General features: G+C 39.2%; 1 protein-coding gene and 1 long non-coding RNA gene across 2 annotated transcripts in view; one reads left to right on the top strand and one right to left on the bottom strand.

Moving 5' to 3' along the window:
• Positions 1-10,047, bottom strand: part of LOC127537692 (uncharacterized) — a 185,308-nt gene extending 175,261 nt beyond the window's left edge. Inside the window, exon 1 of the long non-coding RNA XR_007947488.1 lies at positions 9,895-10,047. This is a non-coding gene — a long non-coding RNA (uncharacterized LOC127537692). The remainder of the gene's footprint in view (positions 1-9,894) is intronic.
• cnih3 (cornichon family AMPA receptor auxiliary protein 3) overlaps positions 1-16,339 on the top strand; it is a 118,377-nt gene extending 102,038 nt beyond the window's left edge. The window contains 3 exon segments of the mRNA XM_022216162.2: positions 2,419-2,562; positions 3,207-3,262; positions 14,618-16,339. Coding sequence (XP_022071854.2) covers positions 2,419-2,562; positions 3,207-3,234 — 172 coding nt within the window. The 3' untranslated portion in view covers positions 3,235-3,262; positions 14,618-16,339.
• Positions 16,340-24,081: the final 7,742 nt, after the last annotated feature.

The following is a 24,081-nucleotide window of genomic DNA, read 5'->3' on the forward strand; positions in this document are numbered from 1 at the left end:
ACGCAAAATACATCAAGATGCATTTTCAAGTACATCGTTGAATATTTCATACATGCATGAGACATCTATGGAGCAGCAGAAATGTAAATTAGTGAATGTACATTGGAATTCATTTCTGACTACAAAACATGCAGGCATTTCCCAGTTGTAAGCGACCAGTGTGCATGAATTAGCATACCATATGGACATGCATAACCCATCTGTTGGTCTGGGTGATGACCAGACAGACCACATGCATAATGATGGCAACTTATTGGTTGGACTTCATTACCCATCAGACTCTGCAAACCACAATTAGAGACAATCCAACATTCCTAATGCGGCTGGTCTATAATACATTCATGTACAGTAGTTCATGTTGCAGAATCTTGTTCTTTCGTATCAGCTCTGGGGTCTCTTATAGGCAAATTTCTCCCTACAAAACCAGCAGCAAGGTAATTGTGTATCAGTTCATAGAGCTTTCTCCTCAAAGCGGCAGCAGCAATTCCCACTTCATGTCTCATTTCCCGTTTGGCATATTTTGCATGTCATAATTTGAACCACCCCGCTGAAACAGGTCTCGCTGGAATGTAAGAGCTCCAGGAAACATCACTAGAATTCCCTAGCCCCACTTTTCTATTAATCGCTGCAAGGTTTCGTATTCTGGTGACGTCGTACTTCTCCATTTTACACAGCTTTAAGAAATAGAGTTATTTGTGTTCCAAACATTGATTGAACTAAAAGCTCAGAAACAAGACATGCAGACTGTGGGGTGGAATTTCTCTTCTGCTTGGGAATCAGTCAGCAAATGATAAATAGTTGTAATGTGAAACGGAAGAACATTTTTCATTGGAAATTCATTGTGAAGTTTTATTAAAAATCCCTTTTATGTGCTGCAGTTGGAGTTGTAATTCACGCACTGAGATGAGTGGATTTAGAGACTCTGAATAACCCCAGCGCTGATACCTCCTAGAACTGCATAACAGACCTGGGTGAATATATATTTGAATATTTATTCAAATATTGGATCATATTTTGTTTATCTTGTTGGAAAGTTCAGTGTCCTGCACAACAAGATAAGTCAAATTTATCAGGATATTTCTTTAAGTGACTTTTTGCTAAGCCTTGTCTCCCTTTCAGGCATAGTACATGTATATTTTACAGCAATAAAAGTGACAAATGTTTCAGTAGTATTTTTTTTTTTAGAACAATGTGTGCCCTTGTTTTCAACCAGAAGTAGATAAATGTCTACTTCTGGTTGCCAGCTGTCAACCAGAAGTAGACAGCTGGAAAAATTACCCCTAAAGCTGCTGTATAGCAGAAATACAATGTTCAAATTTGTAGAAAAACAACAAAGTGAAATCTGAAAGTCTAAGCTCTGTTCCAACCAAATCATAAAACTGTTTTATTTTTGTGCCATATATCTCGAAAATGTGATATTCGGTATTTTACCTTTTCACCCTGATTTCCTACAAGATGTAGCTGTTCATTCACTGTAAACACACAACAAAGCTGCTAAGGTACCAGAAAAAATAAGTTAAAAAATGTGAAAAACTGAAACATATCAGTTTAAAAAAAATATTTGCCCTTCTTCAGCCCTTCATACGTATACTTATTTTTTTCTTTTAAAAAACAGCACATATTAGTAAAATAATGCTGATACAATTATTCTTATTTTATACTCAACACTGTAAAAGAATAAATTACCATTTGTGAAAGCACAGACTTTTAATGTGAACATTCTTTACAGTTTTTAACAGTTAAAACATTGTTTAAGTGTTTTAAAGTATTGTTTTAAATTCAGGGTAGTTTTAACTTACTGTTCTACACTGTTCTATTCTATTCTAATGCAACTTTGCTTAGTTGCTAATTCCACAAATGCACTCTGGAACAGGTGATCCAGAGGTAATATATGATTTACTTGCACAAAATAATTGACTCTGAGGATGTTGCCAGCATTATTTTGTGCTAAAGAGTGGATCTGCCACACCTGAACTAGTTTGTGGCTCCAACTTATAGCATAGTTAGTAATGATCCTTGTCTTTGTAACTGTAAATTTTATAAGCTAGCCGCTTGGAAACATTTCATGCCTGAAGATAAAGTAGGTTCCGTAAAGTCCTTTAACTCTTTCTAAACAACTCATTTCAAACTGTGTTCAATTCTGAAGCTTAGCCGGCCAGCTAATGATTGCTAAACCACAAACCATCACTGTTCAGGGGATCAGGTTTATCAAAAGGTCCATGTTCAACTACTATTTCACCCACGTCTTCTGCATGATGGTGTCACCTCAAACTCATCATACCATCTTTCTCCATGCTATCTTCTTCCCCATTTCCTCCCATCATCTCCCCCCCGCCTACCTCCCCTGTCCCGACCCTTCCCCCCGGGGTCTGGAACGGGTCAACTACCCGTGGTGTGGTCTTTGCCCCCCTGTGGCAGGTACTTCCATTCCCCAACGGACACTAAGGAGCTGCTCTACGACCCGGCATCCGTGATGAACGGCGACACGCTCAAGTTCTGCCGGAAGGAGGCCTGGTGCAAGCTGTCCTTCTTCGTCCTTTCCTTCTTCTACTATCTCTACTGGTGAGCACAGGGCAGGCGGTGTCGGTAGAAAATTGGATTACATGTAAAGAGATTACATTAATCTGATTGTACCAGTGTTTAAAAGCACATTGAACTAAGGCTTAAAAAAAAATAAACCAGTTTTGGACAGAAAATGGCTTGATTGGTCACATATTCAATCACAGTCCTACTTTTCTCACTGCTTCATGTAACCTTTGGTTTGATTTTCCAGCTCTGATGAAGTAATGTGAGTGCAAATCACTGAATAAAGTAACCATTTCTCTGGCAATCACATGCATGTTCTCAGTTTGTCAGGCTAGTGATGCTTAGCTGTAGGCCCACCACTGCTAATGCATGTGATGTTACGAGAACTTGATTCTTTACTTCATTGACAAGCACCACCTTAACATGCAGGTGGATTGCAGACGGACAAAACTGCTGCACATTGGTTAAAATCTTTGTCATTCTGTGTTGTTTTTGGCTGGTAGCATTTTAAATTATCAGGTAAAGATATGCCATGTTCATTGTGATATAATGTGTCTAACGTTTCTTGATGTTTATTTTTTATTTATTTATTTTTTTGCTTAAACTTTTCCTGGTCTTTGTCTAAATGCTGCTATTAATCACTCCGGATTCTTGTTCCATGTGTCATGTGGGTGCTGCAGTGTGTGGAACCTGGAAATATCCCTCTAATAGGTCTTATCAATGGAAACACTTAAAGGTACAATCCTTACATTTTTTATGTTATTCTGTGGTAGCAGCTTGAGGCAGAATAGCTTCATACAGGAGAAACTTTGAACCATATGGCCACTTCAGTGTTTGATAAGGTTTCTTGATCTTGACAAGTTGTCCAGATCTGTTTATGAATGCAGGACTGTTGTGGTTATATGGATTTTAAAGGTTTTTTTTTTAAGACTAGCTGATAGTAGCTCAGAGGAGGATTTTTTTTCATGACAACACTAAAAGGATTGCAACTTTAACATGGAGTTGTTCTTGTATGTGTGTGACAATGTTGTGATTGAACATTGCTTTAAGGTTCCTGTAGAAAAATGCTGTCTGTGTGTCTTTTCAGGTTGTGGATACTTTGTTAATTGCAATGTTGATCACAACAATATCACACAGGTAGAAAAGCAACATCATGAGCAAGTGTTGGACTTAAGCTGTTACACAAAATCCTGTTCGTGGCTGGAAGTCACTTTTTAAAAGCTTTATCTGGTGTTATATAACAATATTTGCACACATTAGGGAGATATGTCACTCAGTGTTCTTTTTTAAGACCATTAAGGTTATTTAAAAGCATTTTTGTTATTATGATGCCATGTAATTATAAATCAACTGAAATACTAGTTGTCTGAATGTGTAGAACGTGTTACAACTCTGATTTGATCAGAAACAAACAAGCATGTCAGATTTAAAAGGCTTTACAATGATGAGGTTTGTACACTGATAGCAGCAGTGCTCTTTAAAATATCTCTGAGATATCACAAAGATGATGTGACGATAGAATGCTCCCTCCTGGCATGGTACAGTGGCAGAAATTTGGAGAATAAAAGGAAGACAAAAAAGCTAAAGTCATATATATCTCATTCATTTTCATACCAGTGCCTACATCAATCAGTAGCTGGAGTCACATGTGTAGTACAGTATAAGGGACGTCATTAACTAAAATATGCATGTTTTTTATTGTAGTCTTTGCTTGTGCATTCCTGATATTTTTCCTTTTAATAGAATATGACATACTCTTTGTAAGAACTTTAATTAAATGGTCAATAGACCTGCCAAAATATTAACAACTAGATCTTATGATCATAAGCTATGAGGTGTGTTTACCTTTATTTGACTGAGAAGCAGTAAAAGCACGTTCTAGCGTCCTCGCCTTGAACACTTGGTGTCTATAGCTGCAAACTGAGCGTTCATTTTGATCTTAACTCATCTTGCTTCTCCATCTCACTCCATCCCGTCCTGCTCTAGCTCATTTTGGACTGATCTGCTATTTTTGAGACCACTGACAGCAGCAGCAGCAGCAGCAGCAGCAGCAGTGAGGTATTTTACAGTACAAGGTGAAGGTTGTATTCACTTTCAATTCCACCAAGTTCAGCAGCAACTTGTTCTTTCATAATTTGAATATGGTATTGACATGGCGTGATTTTACAGCAAAATCCTTTGATTGTTTCTGGGCCATCATTTTGTTTTCAGGGATAAATCTTTTGAATGAGCTTCTTTGTTTCTGTAAATTCATGTTCAAGGGTCCAATGCTGGAAGAAAGTGGTGATAAAAGTGAAATGTACTAATCCCAAGCAATGACTGAATTAGGCTGCAGAGAAATAGCATTTTATATCATCAAAACTGTAATTTGATTGAAGACATTTTGCCATTCAGCCAAAATACAGCACAAAAAATATATTAGCATGCATTTGAATAAACAACTAACATTCACTAGCCCAAACACAAGTGAAAATGCTTCCTTGCTGTTTACATGGCATTGGCCCATCTCTTAATCAAATTTTCAAACCTTTAAGCACAAAAGTTCACAATTCAAACAGTATAAGCGATTATAAGATACCAGTGCTACTACTAGTAAAACAGCAGAGGGGTATGTCTACACTGACACATTCTGCACATGTACGCCAGCAAACATGATTTTAACCGCCCAACAGCAACTGGAAGAGCTGCTTTGCTCAAGAGTTTAAAAATGCACGCAACAGCTTAACAAGAACAAGACAGTCTACAGTTCAAGCATCATGAAGATATAAATACATACAGCAGGAAACAAGCAGCTTGTTTACTTTGCTGGCACATGCATAATTGCAGACCTCGCTGTGCATAAGGACACTCTTGCAGAAATGGATGGCAACATTTACATGGCAGAGTCTTGTGGACACCTGAATGCAGAAACCATGCATTTAGCTCTTACTAAATGGTCGTTTCTTGGATTATTTGTAGGGGCACATACTTGCTGAATCACCATATGCTGCCCACTAACAGCCAAAATGTTTCCACATTTCTGTCTTGTTTAGTGAACAAGGCAAGAAAAATGTTCTGCTAATCAGCCAAATGTGAAAACTCCTGCATCCATCAAATGTCCCCTATGATTGAATTTAGATTTTAAACTTAGAATGCATTGTGTTTACGAGAGAAATCTAAATTTAGAGGTTTTAACTCTTAACAATGACTTTCACATTTCATAATTGCAAGAAGAAAACGTAATCATATTTGCAGGATAGTGTTAAATAGAATGTGGTTCAAGAATTGACAGCAGTATTGCCAGATTTTGGCCTACTTTTAACTATAATCTTATCATTATTTTTGATGTAATTGTCAAAAAGCCTTGATAAACCTGCTTTGAAATCACAGAAACCGACATTTCAGAACTTGTCTAAGAATCATGAGATTTTTCTTCACATTTCTTCAATATAAAAGTTGTCTGTCACTTGAAATAGAACATAACAAAGAGAGACTTTTAAGCGCTAATTTGGTGGAATTGATTTACGAAAATATGAAACAATGTGAGTTGTGAAAATACAAGCTGTAGCCCGCAGTATGACAATAACCATTATGTTTATTTTCATGTTTAAGTGCTGTCTTAAACAGAATTCCTAATTATGAAATAAGGCCTCAAAAGTTGTTTTTTAATACATTGTGCGTCAGTGTATTTTTTTTCTACCAACTATATAAATCATAACCCTTGTAGAACTCGATTAAAATCTGTTCCTGATCTGTTGCTATCTACTAGAACAACATAGCAAGCACCACTGAAAGGCTGGCCCAAGCTGGATAAAAAATCACACTTTATTTTACAGAAGGATTTGTTTTCATGATATAGATCCAGATAATCACTTTAAGAAGTGAACTCCAATTGCATACAGCTACAGTGATGTTCAACATAGCAGCTTGTTTTGGTGAACGTGGTTGAATTGGAAGTGGAGCAGCCTGAAACCTGCTGTGTGTTTTCTTGACCCTTCTTTATCCACCGCCCTCCAAAACCAAACGCCCTCACCTGCATCTGTGACCTACAGATCCCTCACACGCTCACAATAAATCTTACCGACACACAAACACACTCTCACTGAGACAAACCCCCATGTGCTGCATACACATAATGAAATCGTGCATGCCCTCGCAGACTCAGATGAACCCGGCTCCACCTGGGCAACAGGTGATTCCGAATCCTTTTCGGTTTGCTGTGTGGAGCTTATCTGGGGCAGATGATCCACTGCAATTACTCTGTAAATCATGATTTTTGTCCATCTGGGCACAGCAGGAGGACAGATGTACGCATTCAGAGGGCGTGGACAAGGTTTAGATATTTCTGAAATGGCTTCATCTCTGGCTTTATTGAGATAAATCAGTGAAACCTGCAATAGTGCATTATAATAACAGCTAATAAACCTTCCAAAATGAAAGACAACCCCATTCTGTGTTGGCCCCAGGTGAGCTCTGTGCTATCTCACCCTCCTCAGCTGCACTTTCTCCTGGCACTGGATGATTTAAAGCTCCTCCTGACTAACAGACTCCCTCTTGGAGTGTAAGCTTTGACCTCTACCCTTCGACCTCTCACCTTCTTTCTTCCCTCTTTCCTCTTGTCACTGCTGTCACAGGATGCTGTGTGTGGATTGTGGTGCTCCCCAGTAACCAATACCTTCTCTCCCTTTGTAAGATGAATATAGGTTTTCTGGGTTTGCTCGGCTTGTGGTCCTTAGCATGTCTTTTCCTTCGCACTCAAGGTTAACGTTGGCTCATTAAGAAGACAGATGTTGAATATATAAATGATTTAAAATGTTTCACCAGACAGCGAATGGCCTCACCTGAGATTACCACATAAATCCTTAATGAGAACATACACCGTGCGTAAACATAATTAAAATCTGCATATTTCCAACATCAGCTGCAGTTTTGGGCCGAGCAACTGAGCCAGAAACTCTATTTGAGATTATACTGGTGCAGCTACTGGGCTAATACCTATAGTCACTATTTTCTCTTATATTACATTGTTCAATGAAGTGTATGTTTCATTGGACCGGGTACGATTTGAAATGTTTACCACTGTGATGCCTTTATATTTGGTAGCAAACATGTTAAAAATGGCTATTGAAAAGTAGCACTACAGAGCAGATATTGTACAACTGGATTTCAGTTTGGTGTATTTCCTTTCACTAAGTCCTCCGAAATATATGAACTTACATGATATACAGTTTGTCTCTTACCTCTGATAGCAGCCACTGGAGCATATTGGTAGCAGGGGATATGCCACAGATAAACTGAGATTCAATTAGCTTTAGGTATGTGGTCAAGCTTATGGAAAGCGTATTTATTTGGGTTAAAATAAGTACTTATGAAGATTACATTACCTTGTCAAGTTGCGATAATAAACACACTATTTAGGTCATGGAACGAACTTAGGTATAAGAAACATTGCTGTGTTTTGTGATCTCCCATGTAAAAGTGCAGTATTTCAGGATTACAAGTGTTATTACTTTTAGCCAAAACATCACAACCACTCAACTGAACAAGTTCAGACTTGACACTACACTTCCTTGGGTCTTCAGGAGCTCACTAGCCAAGTTTACATAGACTGTGTGTATAGTTTTGGAGATAGTTAAAGAACAGACAGACACACAGATAGAGATTTCCTCATTTATTAGTGCGACTGAAAGCTGGGCTCATGTTGCAACACCACTGTAACTCAGTGGCAACATTATACTTCAGATTTCTTATAAAAATTCACCTCTCTTCAAACATGTTATGACTTTTAATATGATGTTTTCTAAAAACACTTTGTTGACAAAATTGAGTCATTCTATCAGGTAGCACCACCGCCCCTGTCCTCTCAACCACAGCATGATTGATATCTGATGCAACCCATAAGTTTGAGATTGTTTCCTGTAATTAGAGAAGGTGATGTAGTGTTTAGAAGATAGTAAATTAGAATTTAGCAGAAGGTCTCAAGAAGATTTTTATTTTGCGAATGCAGTGCGCTTCTGCACTGTATGTGTCTTCCCAGTTGTGCAGTCTTGGTATCAAACCAAACTAAGCTGCTTCAAAGTACAGATTCGCTGACTTACAATCTTTCCCTGATTCTGGTTTTACAGCTTTCAGTTTTATATTTACTGCTTTCTGGCAGGAACAAGCAGTGACTTTCAGATTTTTGCCGATGAAAAGTAAAAAAAAAAGCTAATCATGTACAGATTTGTGACCAAAATTTCATATTCACTCCTGTTAATCTTATTTTCAGTTCATCACTACATTTTGTCAATACGATAGAAGAATATGGTTTTATATCTTATATGCCAAAAATATTTTTAAGTGTGAAAGTTAAACTGAATCAGGTAACACTTTATAATAACTATACACTATTAAGCAGTAGTTAAGCATTGGTTCAGCATAATTTAAGCATTAGTTAATCCTTAAATCCTCATGAACTCATCATGAATTCACCATTAGTAATGCATTACAAAGCATGAGTAAAGACAGTTTTAAATGTTCAACTAACATATTATTAAGCATTAGTTAAACATTAGTAAAGTGCTTAATTCATTGTTAACTCATCATTTGTAACTAATAGTTATATGTGCTTAATTAATCATGAATTCATGATCTGTATGACATTTATTATGCATTACTAAGCGCTTAATAAACCTGGTTAAAAATGTTTTGTTGCTCATTGATAACCTTAGTTGTTAATACTTTATAAAGGGTTAGCAACTGTGTTAGTATATGATTTACAAACACATATTCATACTCAATGAATAACTTATTAATGCGGTTGCTACTCATTAGTTAAGTATATTCCGTGAGCCCATCTAAAGTGAGGACTATCTATGCTTTATAAAGCATTTATAAAGGACACAGAAGCAAAGACATACAAAGTGTCAGTTTTATTGGTCCCAAACAATACAAGCTCTTTTAAATACACACTTTAAACAAATACAATCTATAAAATTTCAAGTAAACTTGACAAACATCTTCAAATAACAACAGTCTGTGATCGTATAAAATAGGAAAATAAAATACAAGCTCTTTTAAATACACACTTTGCAATCCTTAACATTTCAAGTAAACTGGTGAACTATCTCTTTAGGGCACACACACACCAGAGGTAAGTGGCTGCCTGATTCTGGGATTCCACCAGTGCATTTCAATGGGAAACGAGTGCACTCCTCCTCCTGCCAAAGGTAAAAGTTGCAGGAGGAGGAATCCGCTCGTTTCCCATTGAAATACATTGGCGGAATCCCAGAATCAGGCAGCCACCTACTTCTGGTGTGTGTGTGCCCTTGAATTGCACAAAGTGCTTTACAGTAAAACAAATATACCGTTTTCAAATATTGCAAGACAACACTAGATAATTTCTGCAACCTGTTTGCCTCTACGATCAGCTGCCATCTCTCCAGCGTGATATGGTTCTCTCTCCGACTTCCGCATTTGAGAAAAATAAAAAACAAAAACCGCGCGGTCTCGCTCTCCAGAACCGCGGAGGAGGCTGGGACTTGTAGGACTCTGGGACGTGTAGGACGCTACTGCGAATGCTCTTACCGTCAAAAACGCTAGTGCGCACGCTCCAAAATGCAGAAGTCACGCTGGAGAGTAGCTGGCTGCCTGATTCTGGGATTCCGCCAATGTATTTCAATGGGAAACGAGCGGATTCCTCCTCCTGCAACTTTTACCTTTGGCAGGAGGAGGAGTGCACTCGTTTCCCATTGAAATGCGCTGGCGGAATCCCAGAATCAGGCAGCCACTTACCTCTGGTGTGTGTGTGACCTAAAGAGATAGTTCACCAGTTTACTTGAAATGTTAAGGATTGCAAAGTGTGTATTTAAAAGAGCTTGTATTTTATTTTTCTATTTTATACGATCACAGACTGTTGTTATTTGAAGATGTTTGTCAAGTTTACTTGAAATTTTATAGATTGTATTTGTTTAAAGTGTGTATTTAAAAGAGCTTGTATTGTTTGGGACCAATAAAACTGACACTTTGTATATCTTTGCTTCTGTGTCATTTATAAATGCTTTATAAAGCATAGATAGTCCTCACTAGATGGGCTCACGGAATATACTTAACTAATGAGTAGTAACCGCATTAATAAGTTATTCATTGAGTATGAATATGTGTTTGTAAATCATATACTAACACAGTTGCTAACCCTTTATAAAGTATTAACAACTGAGGTTATCAATGAGCAACAAAACATTTTTAACCGGGTTTATTAAGCGCTTAGTAATGCATAATAAATGTCATACAGATCATGAATTCATGATTAATTAAGCACGTATAACTATTAGTTACAAATGATGAGTTAATGATGAATTAAGCACTTTACTAATGTTTAACTAATGCTTAATAATATGTTAGTTGAACATTTAAAACTGTCTTTACTCATGCTTTGTAATGCATTACTAATGGTGAATTCATGATGAGTTCATGAGGATTTAAGGATTAACTAATGCTTAAATTATGCTGAACCAATGCTTAACTAATGCCTAATAGTGTATAGTTATTATAAAGTGTTACCTGATTCGGTATTAGATTCAAATTATAGGAAATCAGACTGGATGTACAAATGTAATCCATGCTTTTCAACCTCGTTTTGTGCTGAGGCTATGGGACTGTGTTCCATGGCAATTACAAAACAGGTATCGAGAGGTGGATTAGTCTTTTCCTACGTGTGATTCACCTCATACGTTACATGCCAGGCTGCACTCTGCTCTAATTAGTTACAATAATTGGACATTCTCTCATTAGCACACATTGTTCCTGTTTAATTTGAGGTGTCATGTGAGGAGCATTTGCACAGAACTAATCCACCTCATATTTTCTCTGTTGATCATGCAACTTAATTGGACAATTATAATACAAATCCACTTCTAATAATTTGGAACTTGTGAGAGAAGCCCCCAAACCCAGCAAGAATTTTACTAATGCAGAGATTCTATTATTATAATTATTCCTCTTGTCTGTGTATAAACCTTAAAAATGCAAGAAAATGAAGCAGAAGTGTTCTTTGTCTTGAAATCAAGACAAAATGATGAATAATTCCTGGATATTTAACAAACTAAACAGTGATATCAGCTTTTCTATTCTCATGCAGCTCCAAATCTGTGAGGCTTCCTCATGAATCGAGTCATATTTTAGCATATATTATGTTCAGTTAGTGTCTAATTAGTCTGTAAAAGTGAAGGAGCTGTAATTTAAAGAGATACAAGTCACTCCAGCAGTTAATGAAGGCAGTTCTCAGAGGGTTTAATGGGAGGAGGGCGAGTCCCTGAGGTTAAACCAAGCAGTTCACTTCTGATCTGTCTCTTCCTGCCTCTCTCTATGCATCACATTTTCTGCCCTTCTCTCTGTCTGTCCATGGATATTCATGAGTCAACAGAGTGAACTTGCTGCTTTCTCACCAGTAGAGATTAACAGAGGTGTGAGGAGCTGGCAGAGGCCTGTGGGATGAACACAAACGTTGGGAGTTGTTAGTTACTGTCAGTGAGGTGCTGATCTGTTCTTGTCAAGTCACAGCTCAGCGAGACAAGTGTCGAATCCCCAATCTGTGATTTGTTCTGTCGCTGTTGCTGTGTCACACAGTCCTTCATTATTCTCCTTTTTTTCCCCAGGTGAACAACACAGACTCTATGATCAAATGCCTCTATAATACTTCATGTCCACCGCAGTGCGACAGAAGACCATCGGTGTCAGTGGTCGACGTATAGAAATCACACTGCCACTTTGCTGCAACTGTGTTTTTGACAGCTTGTTTTGCACATGCTCATTGCATTACATGATGCTCATCAGCTTTTGCTTTTTATGTTGCATCCAGTGGCAACTTTTCTGCAGACTCTTAGGAAATAATAATTGAATAAAGCAACACAAACATGCCAGGAAGGATTGTTGTTTTTACATGTCTAGGTCATAGTAAAAAACCTAATAATGTAAAATTTTGGTATTTAATGGAGACAACTGTTACAAAAAGGAGTTACAGAATGGTAGCATGTGCTAGTTACAGTACTGGAATGGGTCTGTGGTCAAATATGAATGTGTTTGTGTTCCAGCTTTAACCCAGATGAGTTATTATTCTAGTTACAGATACATTTCTTTTCACATATTAGGAATTCCCTGCCTTTAACAGCTTATCTATGTAGTATTAGAAAGCTGAGACATTTCCGAGTAAACTTAAATAGGATACATTTTAAAACTACATAATCCATTCAAAGGCACTAGGATAATCTCTCAAATGTATGTGTATTATTTTGATTTGTAATTAATGATTCAAGAATAATTTCAGCTTATTTCAGCCTCTTGCCATTGTGGCTCTATGGTTCGTGCTAATTTTACACCCCATTAGAGACTTGGGTGATATAGGAGTTGCACAAAACAGCATGCAAATAGCATATATCAGGTCGACTAGCTTGAGCTCCTTGCTGTTTTCCAAAAACATATTTTCATTCGACCAAAGGTAAACATATCAGCCGCCAGTTTGCTAATTGCATTAGGAACAACTTCTGGCCCCACTAATCCCTCTGCATGAGGTCAATAGGCATGTTTATCTGCAAACACTGGTTTGTTTCCATGTGTGAGGCACATAGTAGCAGGTACAATTCTGTCCATTTTCTGTAAAAAAACACAAGGCTGCAATAGTTATCAAAGCCCCAAATTCATAATAAGAATCACTCTCAGCTATAGACATGTGGCAGTTTGCTGAGACTGGTATCATCAGGTTTCAGTCTTCAGTTTTTCTCCTCATTCAGCAGCAGAATGGTAAATGTGAAATGAATTTGTGCTTACATGGCACCTTTGAACCTTAACTGGGTTCTACAAAGCAGTTTACAATGTGTTTCCGCACACCAGTGGAGGTTTGACAACCACTGGAAGCAACTTGGGGTTCAGTGAATTACCCAACCTTTTGATGAGGAGACAACCTGTTCTTATAACTGAGCCACTGCTGCAGGAACACCATCAGTTTCCAGCTGTTCTTCAGTATGTCCTGAGTATGACCTTCCATCTAATTTACCTAATTATCTGTAGATTCAAGTTCTAAGAAATACAGCCAACCATCAAAACTGAAATACACAGGGTGAGTAAGGCTTGCGGGCAGATGTGCTGGATGGAGATGCCTAATGCTTTTGGCAAAATGGGTGTTACAGGTGACTAATTTTAGACTCATAAACAAACATTTAAAATGATTCCTGTTAAAAAAAAATCTATAAAATTTTCCAGAAAGCTGCAGGGAACTTGTCCTAGTCGGTAAAACTTGAACATCATTTACAGTTGCCTCATTTATTAATAGGAATTAAAACAAGATGAGTCCCACTGTGAGTCTTTGGATGAATAAATATTACATTAACACATTTTGAACAGCCACATTCAGGTACTTCCTGTCTCATATCATATTGTGACAAAAACACATTAAATATCAATGCATTCGAATTAATCAGCAGCTACACAACAACAGTCATGACCGGCACTGTACACTACAGCTGATCTGACAGCACTAGTTGGCTACACTGCAGATAAAGTCTTTCTTTGAGTTTCAGCTCTCTCAGTCCTTCATGTTCTACAACTACTCAGACCCTTGTTTAAATGCAAAGTAAATCTACCCACTTATTGTGTGGACTGAAAATTCAATTAATTATTAATCGAAGAAGTCAGAGCTCTTTCTTGTTGTTTTAAAAACACTTAAGGTCATCGGTGCAAACCTCTGCACACGGACTTGATGCATAATTCGGCCTTTTTAAAAAGCACAGCATCAGTGTGAATAATTCAGATTATGATGGAGAAACATTAAAGAAAGACTGCAAGCAAAAGTTTGCTGTGAGAAGACAAATAAGCCCACTTCTGCATCTCAAACAGACAGACTCCCCCATTAGATGTGCAGGCAGCACAGACTGCAATATCGAGATGAATCACCAGGAAAACTGACTATGGATCAGTGAGATCAATGGAGAAAGATGCTCGAAGGCTTTATCTGAAAGAGGCGATTAGTAGGCCATTAGTTGAACTATTGTGTAATTTTCACTTTCTTGCCTGTCTGTGCAATCAGAAAAGTGTTGACTCACTTTTGTATTTAATGTTTCTTCTTCTTCTTGTGTTTCAGTATGATCTACTCCTTGGTTACCTCATAACAACTGATTTATCAGCAAACCGGGGAGAACTAGAAACGCCTCTGGATACATTTTGTACCACAGACTGCCAGTGTAGAAATATAAGACAAGAATTTTTAAAGTAAAGAAGTTTTTTTTTTTTTTTGCTCTGAAGCCAAACATTGAACTAAACTGGGGGGTGGAAGCTTCTTTTCTGCTTCGTTCCCCTGCAAGAAGAAGGGAAATATTTTATCCTCGACTGTATATAAGAACTGAAGACTAAATCTACTGTTTACAGTTTGACTAAGACCCGAATTTAATCACTGCCTGGCCAACGTTTGTACCACACACACACACACACACACACACACACACACACACACACACACACACACACACACACCGCACACACTCACACGCACGTTTGAAACACACATCCACAGCCTCCTCTGCAGTGCTGCTGTTCCTGCCGTACGGTAGCGGTGGCGTCCGGCAGCCCAGAGGATGAAGAGCACAGTAGCGTTTGCACAGTTTGTCTCAGGCACAGCGCGGTGAAGCACTGTCACAGCACAGCACAGCTACACCGAACCCCCTCAGCCACTCCTCGATGCCTCACCAACCGTAGCCGGTGAGTCCGGAGGGACGGGTGGACGAGTGGACAGACGGATCACACTGTACAGAAAAGAGAAACCGAGCTCTGGGAGGGAAAATTGAAGAGTTTCTCGACATTTCCCCCCCTACACCTGAAAACACACACAGTCCATGGTCTGTGGGATTTCCTTTCTAACATTATGTGAATGACTTTTGTGACGTGCATTTTGGTGTATTCTTTAAAGCAAAAGGCATTTCTAATTGATCTACAGCAAAAGGTGTTCTAAACAGCAAATGCCTTCTCAGTGTTGTCCTAGTGTTGTTCTATTGTGGGAAAATTTTCTAAAAACTCCAACAAAAAACCTGTCCAAGTTTTTATAGTAGAGGAGCACACATTCTTTGCACAAATAGTGTCTTTTATCTTGCACAATATTCGCAATATTTGGCTATATTATATATTAGAGATAATTTATGACAGTTTAGCCACAGAGGTGAAGGTCTTCCAGTATATAAAGAACTTACTCAGCCCTGTTCGAGGATTGGGGGGGAACAATGTGAATCTTTTCTAGCTCTCTTTACACCACGGACCAAAACGTTGTCTTTTCACTATTTAAATTAATTTATTTATGTCTATCCGTGAGATACCGATGGCTCGCTTCCATGCTTTATCTTGAACATTCTTTTCCGACGAAACCACACCAGGAGTGAGGCGTTAACAAAGCAGGAGATGGGGAAGGTGCCTCGCATCAACCTGTTCTTCTTTTATTTGAATTAAAGCAACTGTAGCAACTACTATCAGAGCAAGTGTAAGAAGACGATTCCCAGAGAGAAAGTTCCAGATTATCATCCATGCAGCTTAGGTGAACTCACAGTCTTAAACAGGGCAGGTGCTTGAACCTGCATCTTCCATGTGTAGCACAGTTTTCTAAGCGATGGGCCACTCTTCAAACCTTCACCACCATCATCAACACTCCCAACTGAGCTTCAATTGATAAGCCGCAGCGCCAGGAGCAGATAGGAATACCCCGTTCTTGTTGTTTTCTCTTCTTCTAACTTGAGCATTTTCTATCCTTACTGTGTATGTATGTGACCAACCAAGTTGAATTTAGATATTGTTTATGAAATAAAGTATTTTAAAGTCTAAAGGCTTTCTGTGTCGTACTGTTTTACATGTTTAAGGTTTAGATATTTTCTAATGCAGGGCTGTTGTTGGCACAGTTGTCTCACAGAACCTACTGATCAGTTCTCTTTGTGTGTTCTTCCTGTGCCTTTTCCCACAGTTCAAAGACATGCATGGCAGGAGAATTAGCGATTCTACATTGGATGTAGGTGTGAGACTGTGAATGTGTGGTTGTTTGCCTCTGTGTGTTAGCTCTATGATGGACTGGCGACCTGTCCAGGGTATAACGTGCTACTTGGCCACTTTCAGCTAGTAGACTCCACCTACCTGCAACCATCCACAGGATAAATCGTATACAGCTGATGGAGAATCGGATAGATGTTCTAAAACATCCCAAACTTTGTTCAATCCCAATGGTACCCCTTTGCAGCTTAAGCTAACCATCTCACATACAATGCTGCTCCAACACTGTTACAACAATGCTACAATAAAGGCTCATTTTAATTGTGAAGTAATTCGGGTGGATGGATGGATGGATGGATGGATGGATGGATAGACAGATCCTTTATACTGCATTGGGGAAATTTAGGGTTAGACAGAAAAAATAGTACAAAAAAGAGCAGCACACACTGCACACAGTTCACAGCTATAGGAACTTTCTTCTCTAAGAGAATATAGAAAAATAAAAAAATAATATGATCGTGTTATTGCACATATCAGATTATTGCATTCACATCATCACATTATCATTGCACATACTACATACATGTTTGTGAAATGTGACATTTGACTTGCATACATAAATTCACTTTCATTGTTTTTGAACATTACATGTCCTTAATTAATTCAAAAGTGTGACTTTGAACAAGCCATTTTGGTTTGCCACCCTCTGGCTGCACTCCTGAAGCTTGTAGTCAGCGCTCATCTGGGGCAGCTGCTGGACCAGCTCAGCTGCAGCGCATCTCTGCTGATCGTCATTGCTATAAAGACAGGCTGCAGATTACACTCGGCACAAGATACTAAAATCTTCAGTGACAATTCTGCTGGCTGGAGTGCCCGGTTCTGTCCACCTGGAATTGCTGGAATTATGTTTCCGCCTTTGGAAGAGGTCCTGGACCGTCTTGATGGTGCTGTGCAACCTGGCCACTAGCAGGGCATGTGGACCCCAGCTCCCTGAGGAGGACCAGGCTGCTGCCGTTTGCCGGAGGCGCCTACATGTGCCTCCGGACAGCCAGTCTTCACCAGCCTGCCTGCACATAGGTCTGGCCTCAGACTGGCCAGAAAGTCATATGGGGCTTTCATACTGCAAAGTCTGACAAGACATAGTTGAACACCTTGATATTTTTGATATACTGCATTTGACATACTGTGTTTTTGGGTGTACTAAACCTTTTTCTAGCATGCCATATAGCATGGTAGAATGGATGTTGAAAGGAAAATGTGTGTCTGTAGTCCTCGACCTGAAGTTGGCCTTAGCAGTATAAACTCATTTAGATTAAAGCTACAAACTCTGAAACTTAGATCAAGGCTAAAACTAGTGTCATCATACGCATTGCAAAATTAACAAGGTGCAGCAGTTTGAGCTGAAGCTTTATACTGACAATTTAGGAACATGAAAGACTTAAATTAACTTGTTAAAAAGAAATATAATATGAGATCTTTAAAGTCTCTCCAGACATTGATTTGACAGCTAAAAAGTGATCTATACCATTAAAATGATCCATTTCTGTTTGAAAATGGCTTAGATGTAACTCTATAGTGCTGTGTTCTCTAAAATATGCAGATCTACATGATCGTTGCTGTAGCTCACCAGCTGACCTGTGACTCAAACACTGTAAAACTAGTCCTTTCTAGAAAATGCCAAGTTGTAATATTGGAGTAAATCAGCCATGCAAATCAAAACCAGAAACCAATTCTGAAGAAGAGCAAAGACATGGAACATCGCTCTGGCGGCCTGAATCCGTGTTTCCGAGACTGTCATTGGTACAATGCACATGGAAAGTGGAAATGTTTGTCTGCGGCATTGAGTGCTTATTTTGCTCATGACCTGTCTATCAGCATACAAAAACAAAAATTATAAAGCTTTTATCCTTGGTAAAAAATTTCCAAGGCTAAAAGCTTGATTTACACCAGACAGGGTCTATAAATGAAACAATTTTGGCAATCATTGGCCGTTACTAAAAATGTTGCCACACAGTTTTGGAGATTACTGAAGCCAACCTAAACACTGACAACTGTTTACTGCTGTGCTGAATACAAGTACATTTGGCATAATTTCATCATACAGCATTTGAGTTTATCTTGTTGGTTTATAATTAGAATATGTACAAAAAACACTGACATTTGGTGTTTCTGCACTATGCTGCCCTCCTACTTAACTGACTACTGCTTGTAAGAGAGTGAGAATAGTTTCAATATGGCCGTCTGTGTGTGATTGTGACAGACAGAGGGTGTGTGTGTGTGTGTGTGTGCAGGTGAGCGAGTGTGTGTCCAGGCTGTGGCAGACAGGGCCTGACAGATTGGTGACAGCCTGTCTTCCCAGGATGCACCTGGGCGCTGTCCACATTACTGCCATGTATTTCATCATAATTAAAGCAGGCACACACCGCTGACCTTTTGGCCCCTCGTCATGTGTGTGTTTGTGTGTGTTGGAGCAGACTGGCAGTGATGTATTTGGATTAGCTCCCCTTCCTGTACCCCTCCTCTCTTCTCCCTCTGTTCCTGTTCTCTTCCCCAAATCCTTGCCAGCATCCAGCTCTCCTCTTAAAGCTGTGAAATGACATTGAGCTCTTGTCCTGTGGCTCTGGCACACTGTGCTCAGCCGTCTGGAACCCGAGGTTTGCCTGTAAAACTCTGTTTCTTCAACTTTTCACAGCAAGGGAGGCAATTCTAATCTCGCTCTGCATGGGACTGAAGCTCACTGATGCATATTGTTGCTTTCTCTTTGAGAATACCCAGAAGAAATTGACTGTGTGACTCACGTCGAGTTCAAATATGGAGTTTTCTAAACTGTGAATATACGACATGAGTCAGCTTTGGTTGAATGGACTGACATGAGACACAGGAGAGTTGTACTTATTCTGAGCCAGTGGTTTTCTACTGTGTCTGAAGGTTTCTTTCCAGCCAGATACTACCAGATATCTGAGCTTACAGGTGAACAAATCAATGAGCTGTCATTGGCTGGATTAGTAGCTATTAACATACAACAGTCGAGAACTAACTGAGTGGATTATGTTCCATTTAATGGTAAAGTCATCAAACTTAATCCAGCATAGTTTTTGTCAGTTTCTGCAAATAGTGCAGTGCTGGTGGTCCCAGCATGGTATCATCATGTAACATTCTGTGTTCTGTTTTAATGGCATTGCCTAGCAACAGTGGCTCCACTCACTGGGAGTCAAAGGCCAAGCTGTGGACCGAAAAACAACCACAAAAACACCACAAAAATGATTGAATCTGCTTCAAACCTGACCATGCACTTCCTTGTATCATTAACTTTGGTGTGCTTAATTTCCATAATGGAAACATTTTTCTTAAAAATGTGCTCGTGGAGTGAGATTTGCGCATGCAAAGATATGCAAAGTTTTTTTTTTCCGCTACTGGATACTCCTTGTGTCACCTGCACACGCTTGTTTTTTTTAATATGCACAGGTTTTGAGACTAATTTACAGCAGCATAGTTGTGGTTCTCATACATAACTCAAGTCTCTTGGCTGTCACCCTTCTTCTAATCAGTGCAAACAACTGATTTGTGTAAAACAAATAGAGCTGAAGAAGTGCTTGTGTGCAGGAAAAGTCATTAAAACCAGCAAGTGTTAATCTCCAGGTGATTTACAGTACTTAACTTTTTTATTTGACAGGAGATCAGCAGGAAGGGACCTTTTTGAATTCATTCAACGCAGCAGATGGAATGTAGCACAACCAGAGGATTCCGATTGGTTGTTCAGAAGACCACTGCAAGAAACGGTCAAAAGGTTCAGACTGTCCCTGCTGCACATTCACAGAACATTTTATGTCATGCATGTACGAGCTGTAACTGTCATGACTCAGTATGTACCTGTGTTAAAAGGTTGATTGTGACCACTGGCAGGTGTGCTTTGGTGACTTCTCCATGAACCTTAAACTGGAGAAGAGGCAAACACATCATTTTACGTCTGTCAGCAGGCGAGATGATCCAACCTTCATGTCAAGGATCATCGCTGGTGACAAGAGGTGCACCAACCCAGAAACCACAAAGCAGTTTCCACAGCCTTCAAGACTGGAGAGGGCACATCAGGTCAGGAGTGCAGCAGGAGTAGGCTTTGTTTTCTTAACATTCACACGGTGGTGCACAGGGAATCAGTCTCACAGGATCAGACTGTCAACGCTGAATTGCACCTGGTCACAGCGCAGTGATTACGTACAGATTTTTTTGGCTACACACAACACAGTTATCGTTCTTCACCCACTCCTCTCCCCAGATTTGGCTCCCTGCGACTTCTTTCTCTTCTCTACATTTAAATTCAAGTTGAAGGGTCCCTGTTTTGACACAGTTTAGGAGATTCAGCACCCATCGCAGATGGTGCTTGACATGCTTACATAACAGGACTTCCAGGGAATGTTACAAGCGTGACAGCAGCGCTTTGAGCACTGTATCTCTCCACAAGGAGAGTAAGATGGTAGCCAAAGTTGAATGAGGCAGAGTTTGTTTTTCTTATAGGCACAGTCTCAGAATTTTTTGATCATACCTGTGATCAGTGGATTGGTACCCATGGATTGCTGCTAAAGTATTAGACGCAATGGTTTTCAATGTTACTTATTTGGTTTTATGTTCCATCATCTCTGCTTCCTCAAAAATGTCTCCAGCCAGACCAGCACTAACCAGTGTCTGGCTTTGTGTCTTTGTGTAAGAGCCTTTGAGTCAGCTTTTCTTGTTTGAGTTCACTGACTCAGCTACTTTGTCCAAAAACACCTCTCAAATGTAATGCCATCTGAACACATCCTGGGGAGGTGGATTCTTGTTTTTCACCGACCACAAACCATTTTTTTTCTTTCACTGCACGTCCTGCTTCTGTCACTGCTTTCCCCTGCGATACTTTTATCCTCAGACTCAGAGAGGGAAAGATAAGGAGGTGGGGGAGGTAAAGGCAGTTAAGCATTATGGGCCTTGACACATACGACTGGTTGTGCTGTCCTGCAGAGCTGGACGAGCGGCCTGTCAGCGTCCTGTGTGTTTCTCAATGTGCCATCTTGTCAAACTGCATTACTCACAACACCGCTTGTGAGACGAGGAAGATTCCACCTGTTTTAAACTGTTTTCACTGAACTACAGTGCTAATTGTTTAGTAGCATGTATCCAACATTTCAACAGTACACTGAATATTTTTTCAGTTTTACATTTAAGGTGGCAGATTTACTCAAATGATAACAAATATTTTGGCACGTGTCTTTAGAGAAATTCAAAAGTTTCTGAATAATTTTGAAAAAGTTAGTTGCAGAACCAATATAGATATGACAGAGTTTTTCTTGCTCACTGTCTATCACAGACACACACACACACACACATGCACACACACACACAGTTTTTCCTGCCTATGCACATCCCACGCACTTGTCTTCCCTATTTTCTCCCTAATCCCTTCTTCTCACTCTGTATTTCTATATTTACTCTTTTCTGTCCTATCTTTATTTTTGCCCTCCACTCTTTCCTTCTATTTAAAGAATCAGGTGTTAAATTCTTTTACAATATATTTGAATTCATTTGTCAAAATCTCACATAGAACATTTGTTTAAAAAGTATAAAGTAAACAAGCTTAAACCCTAACGACACCTTGTACCACTAAATTTCTTTCAAAAAAAGAATATTGACCTTTTTAAAATTTTGTGTATTTATTCCGAAATAAACGGGTGACTCTCAGCTTGCTTCAGTCATCCAATTTCTGAAACTTCATGTAGAGAACACAGTGGATTTCTATAATTACGGTATAGGGGTTAAAGAAACACTCTTTCATCCATCATCCATCCAGAGTCAGGTCATGGTGGCGGTAGATCAAGCATTACATTCCAGACATCATTCTCTTCAGCAACTTTTCTCACTTCCTCCTGTTTCATTTCATGGCGTCCCCAGGCCAGATGAGATATGCAATCCTTCCAGTGAGTTCTAGCTCTATCCCGGGTTCTCTGTCCAGTTTGATGTGCACTGAAAACCTCCAATGGTAGTGCCCCAGGAGCATTCTGGCCTCAGATGGCTTCGTTCCTAAAACGAAGGAGCAACAACTCTATTTTGGATTCCATGGAAGTGTTCGCGTCCCACACTCTATCTGTAAAGCTGAGCCTAGCCACTCAACAGGGGAAATTCATTTCACCTGCTTGCATTTGCATTCTCATTCCACTCCGAGCTCATGACCATAGGTGATGGTTGGAACCTATTGCAAATTGACTGGTAAGTCCAAAGCCTTTCCTTCTGGCTCAGTTTCCTAGTTGTGATTTGGTATGACAGCAGCATAACTGCTGACTGATCAATCCATCTGTCCGTCTCACCTGAGATATTTAAACTCCTCGCTTGGTAAATTTCTTCTTGAGAATGGAGTAGATTTCTTGGCAATATATTTTTATTGTTGGCTTTCTAATCTGTTTTTAACATGTCCATATGTGCCAGACTAACTCAAAGAAAGTTCAGAAGCGTTTAGAAGAAATGTTCCAAAGCTGCACAGTATCGGTATTGTCACTAAAATTCTCTTTGTGAACTAGTTTCTACTTAAATTCCATCTTCCAGATGTGCAGTTACAAAACAGTGGATTGATTAAAGTATAATATTAGAGGAGAGAGTTCAGTAGGAATCCATTTACAACAGCATGGATCCACCTGCCAAAAACAAGAAGAAAAATGAGCACCGTGATGTCTGGCAGCAGGTGCTTTCTATTATAACCTGGAAATTCTGGAATATACCCAACACTAAATTACATTCGCTGATGTTTTAACGGTGTTTCACAGCCAAATTATTTTCCCTGTGTTGGCAAGATTAGCCCTCTTCTACTCATGTTCCAACATACTGCCAGTTTACTACCACTATAAGCATATTCAAGGTTGCCTTACCTGTAAATTAAAGAGCTTGGAGACTCTTCGGTTGCACACAGAAATGCATGCTAATGTGACAGTGGTGTGTTCAGGATGTCTCCAGGCTCCAGCAGCAGCAGTTTCTCTGAATTAAAAATGATTCATTATTATATAGTCAATAATTGAATGCATCAAGCTTAATGAAAACATTAGCATCATTGCTGGGAAATTTGGAGCCCATATACAGTTACTGATCTGTCATATTGACTGTCTCTACATTAACAGACAGATTAATGATGCAAACCACTACCTCGGCTAGCAAATTAGCAGTTCATAGGAGAAAGTGCATAGTTTAGCTGCATTAAAATAGAATGGACGGCTGGTAAGATATGCAAAAAGAACAAACACATACAAAGATTCTTTGATTTATTACTAAGATATCACATTAGCTATACACTCTCCAAGAAACACATACATTTTGTACATTTTCCAGAGAATAAAACATAGCTTCATAAACTGAAATGAGACCATCAAAAAGGAAAGATATATAGCTCCCTCCACTGTAATGTTGAAGAATAAATGAAGCCCTCTTTAAAGAGCACTTGTACCTTTGCAGCCTCTGGCAAAGACTCCAGTGACACAGAAGAATCAGCCTTTATTGCCATTTGTATGAATCCTCTGCTGCTTTAATACAACAGCAACGGGTGTATTTCTCTCTCTCTGTGGAGTTCCTCAA

Source organism: Acanthochromis polyacanthus, chromosome 16, assembly GCF_021347895.1.
Source record: "Acanthochromis polyacanthus isolate Apoly-LR-REF ecotype Palm Island chromosome 16, KAUST_Apoly_ChrSc, whole genome shotgun sequence".
Taxonomy (NCBI): domain Eukaryota; kingdom Metazoa; phylum Chordata; class Actinopteri; family Pomacentridae; genus Acanthochromis; species Acanthochromis polyacanthus.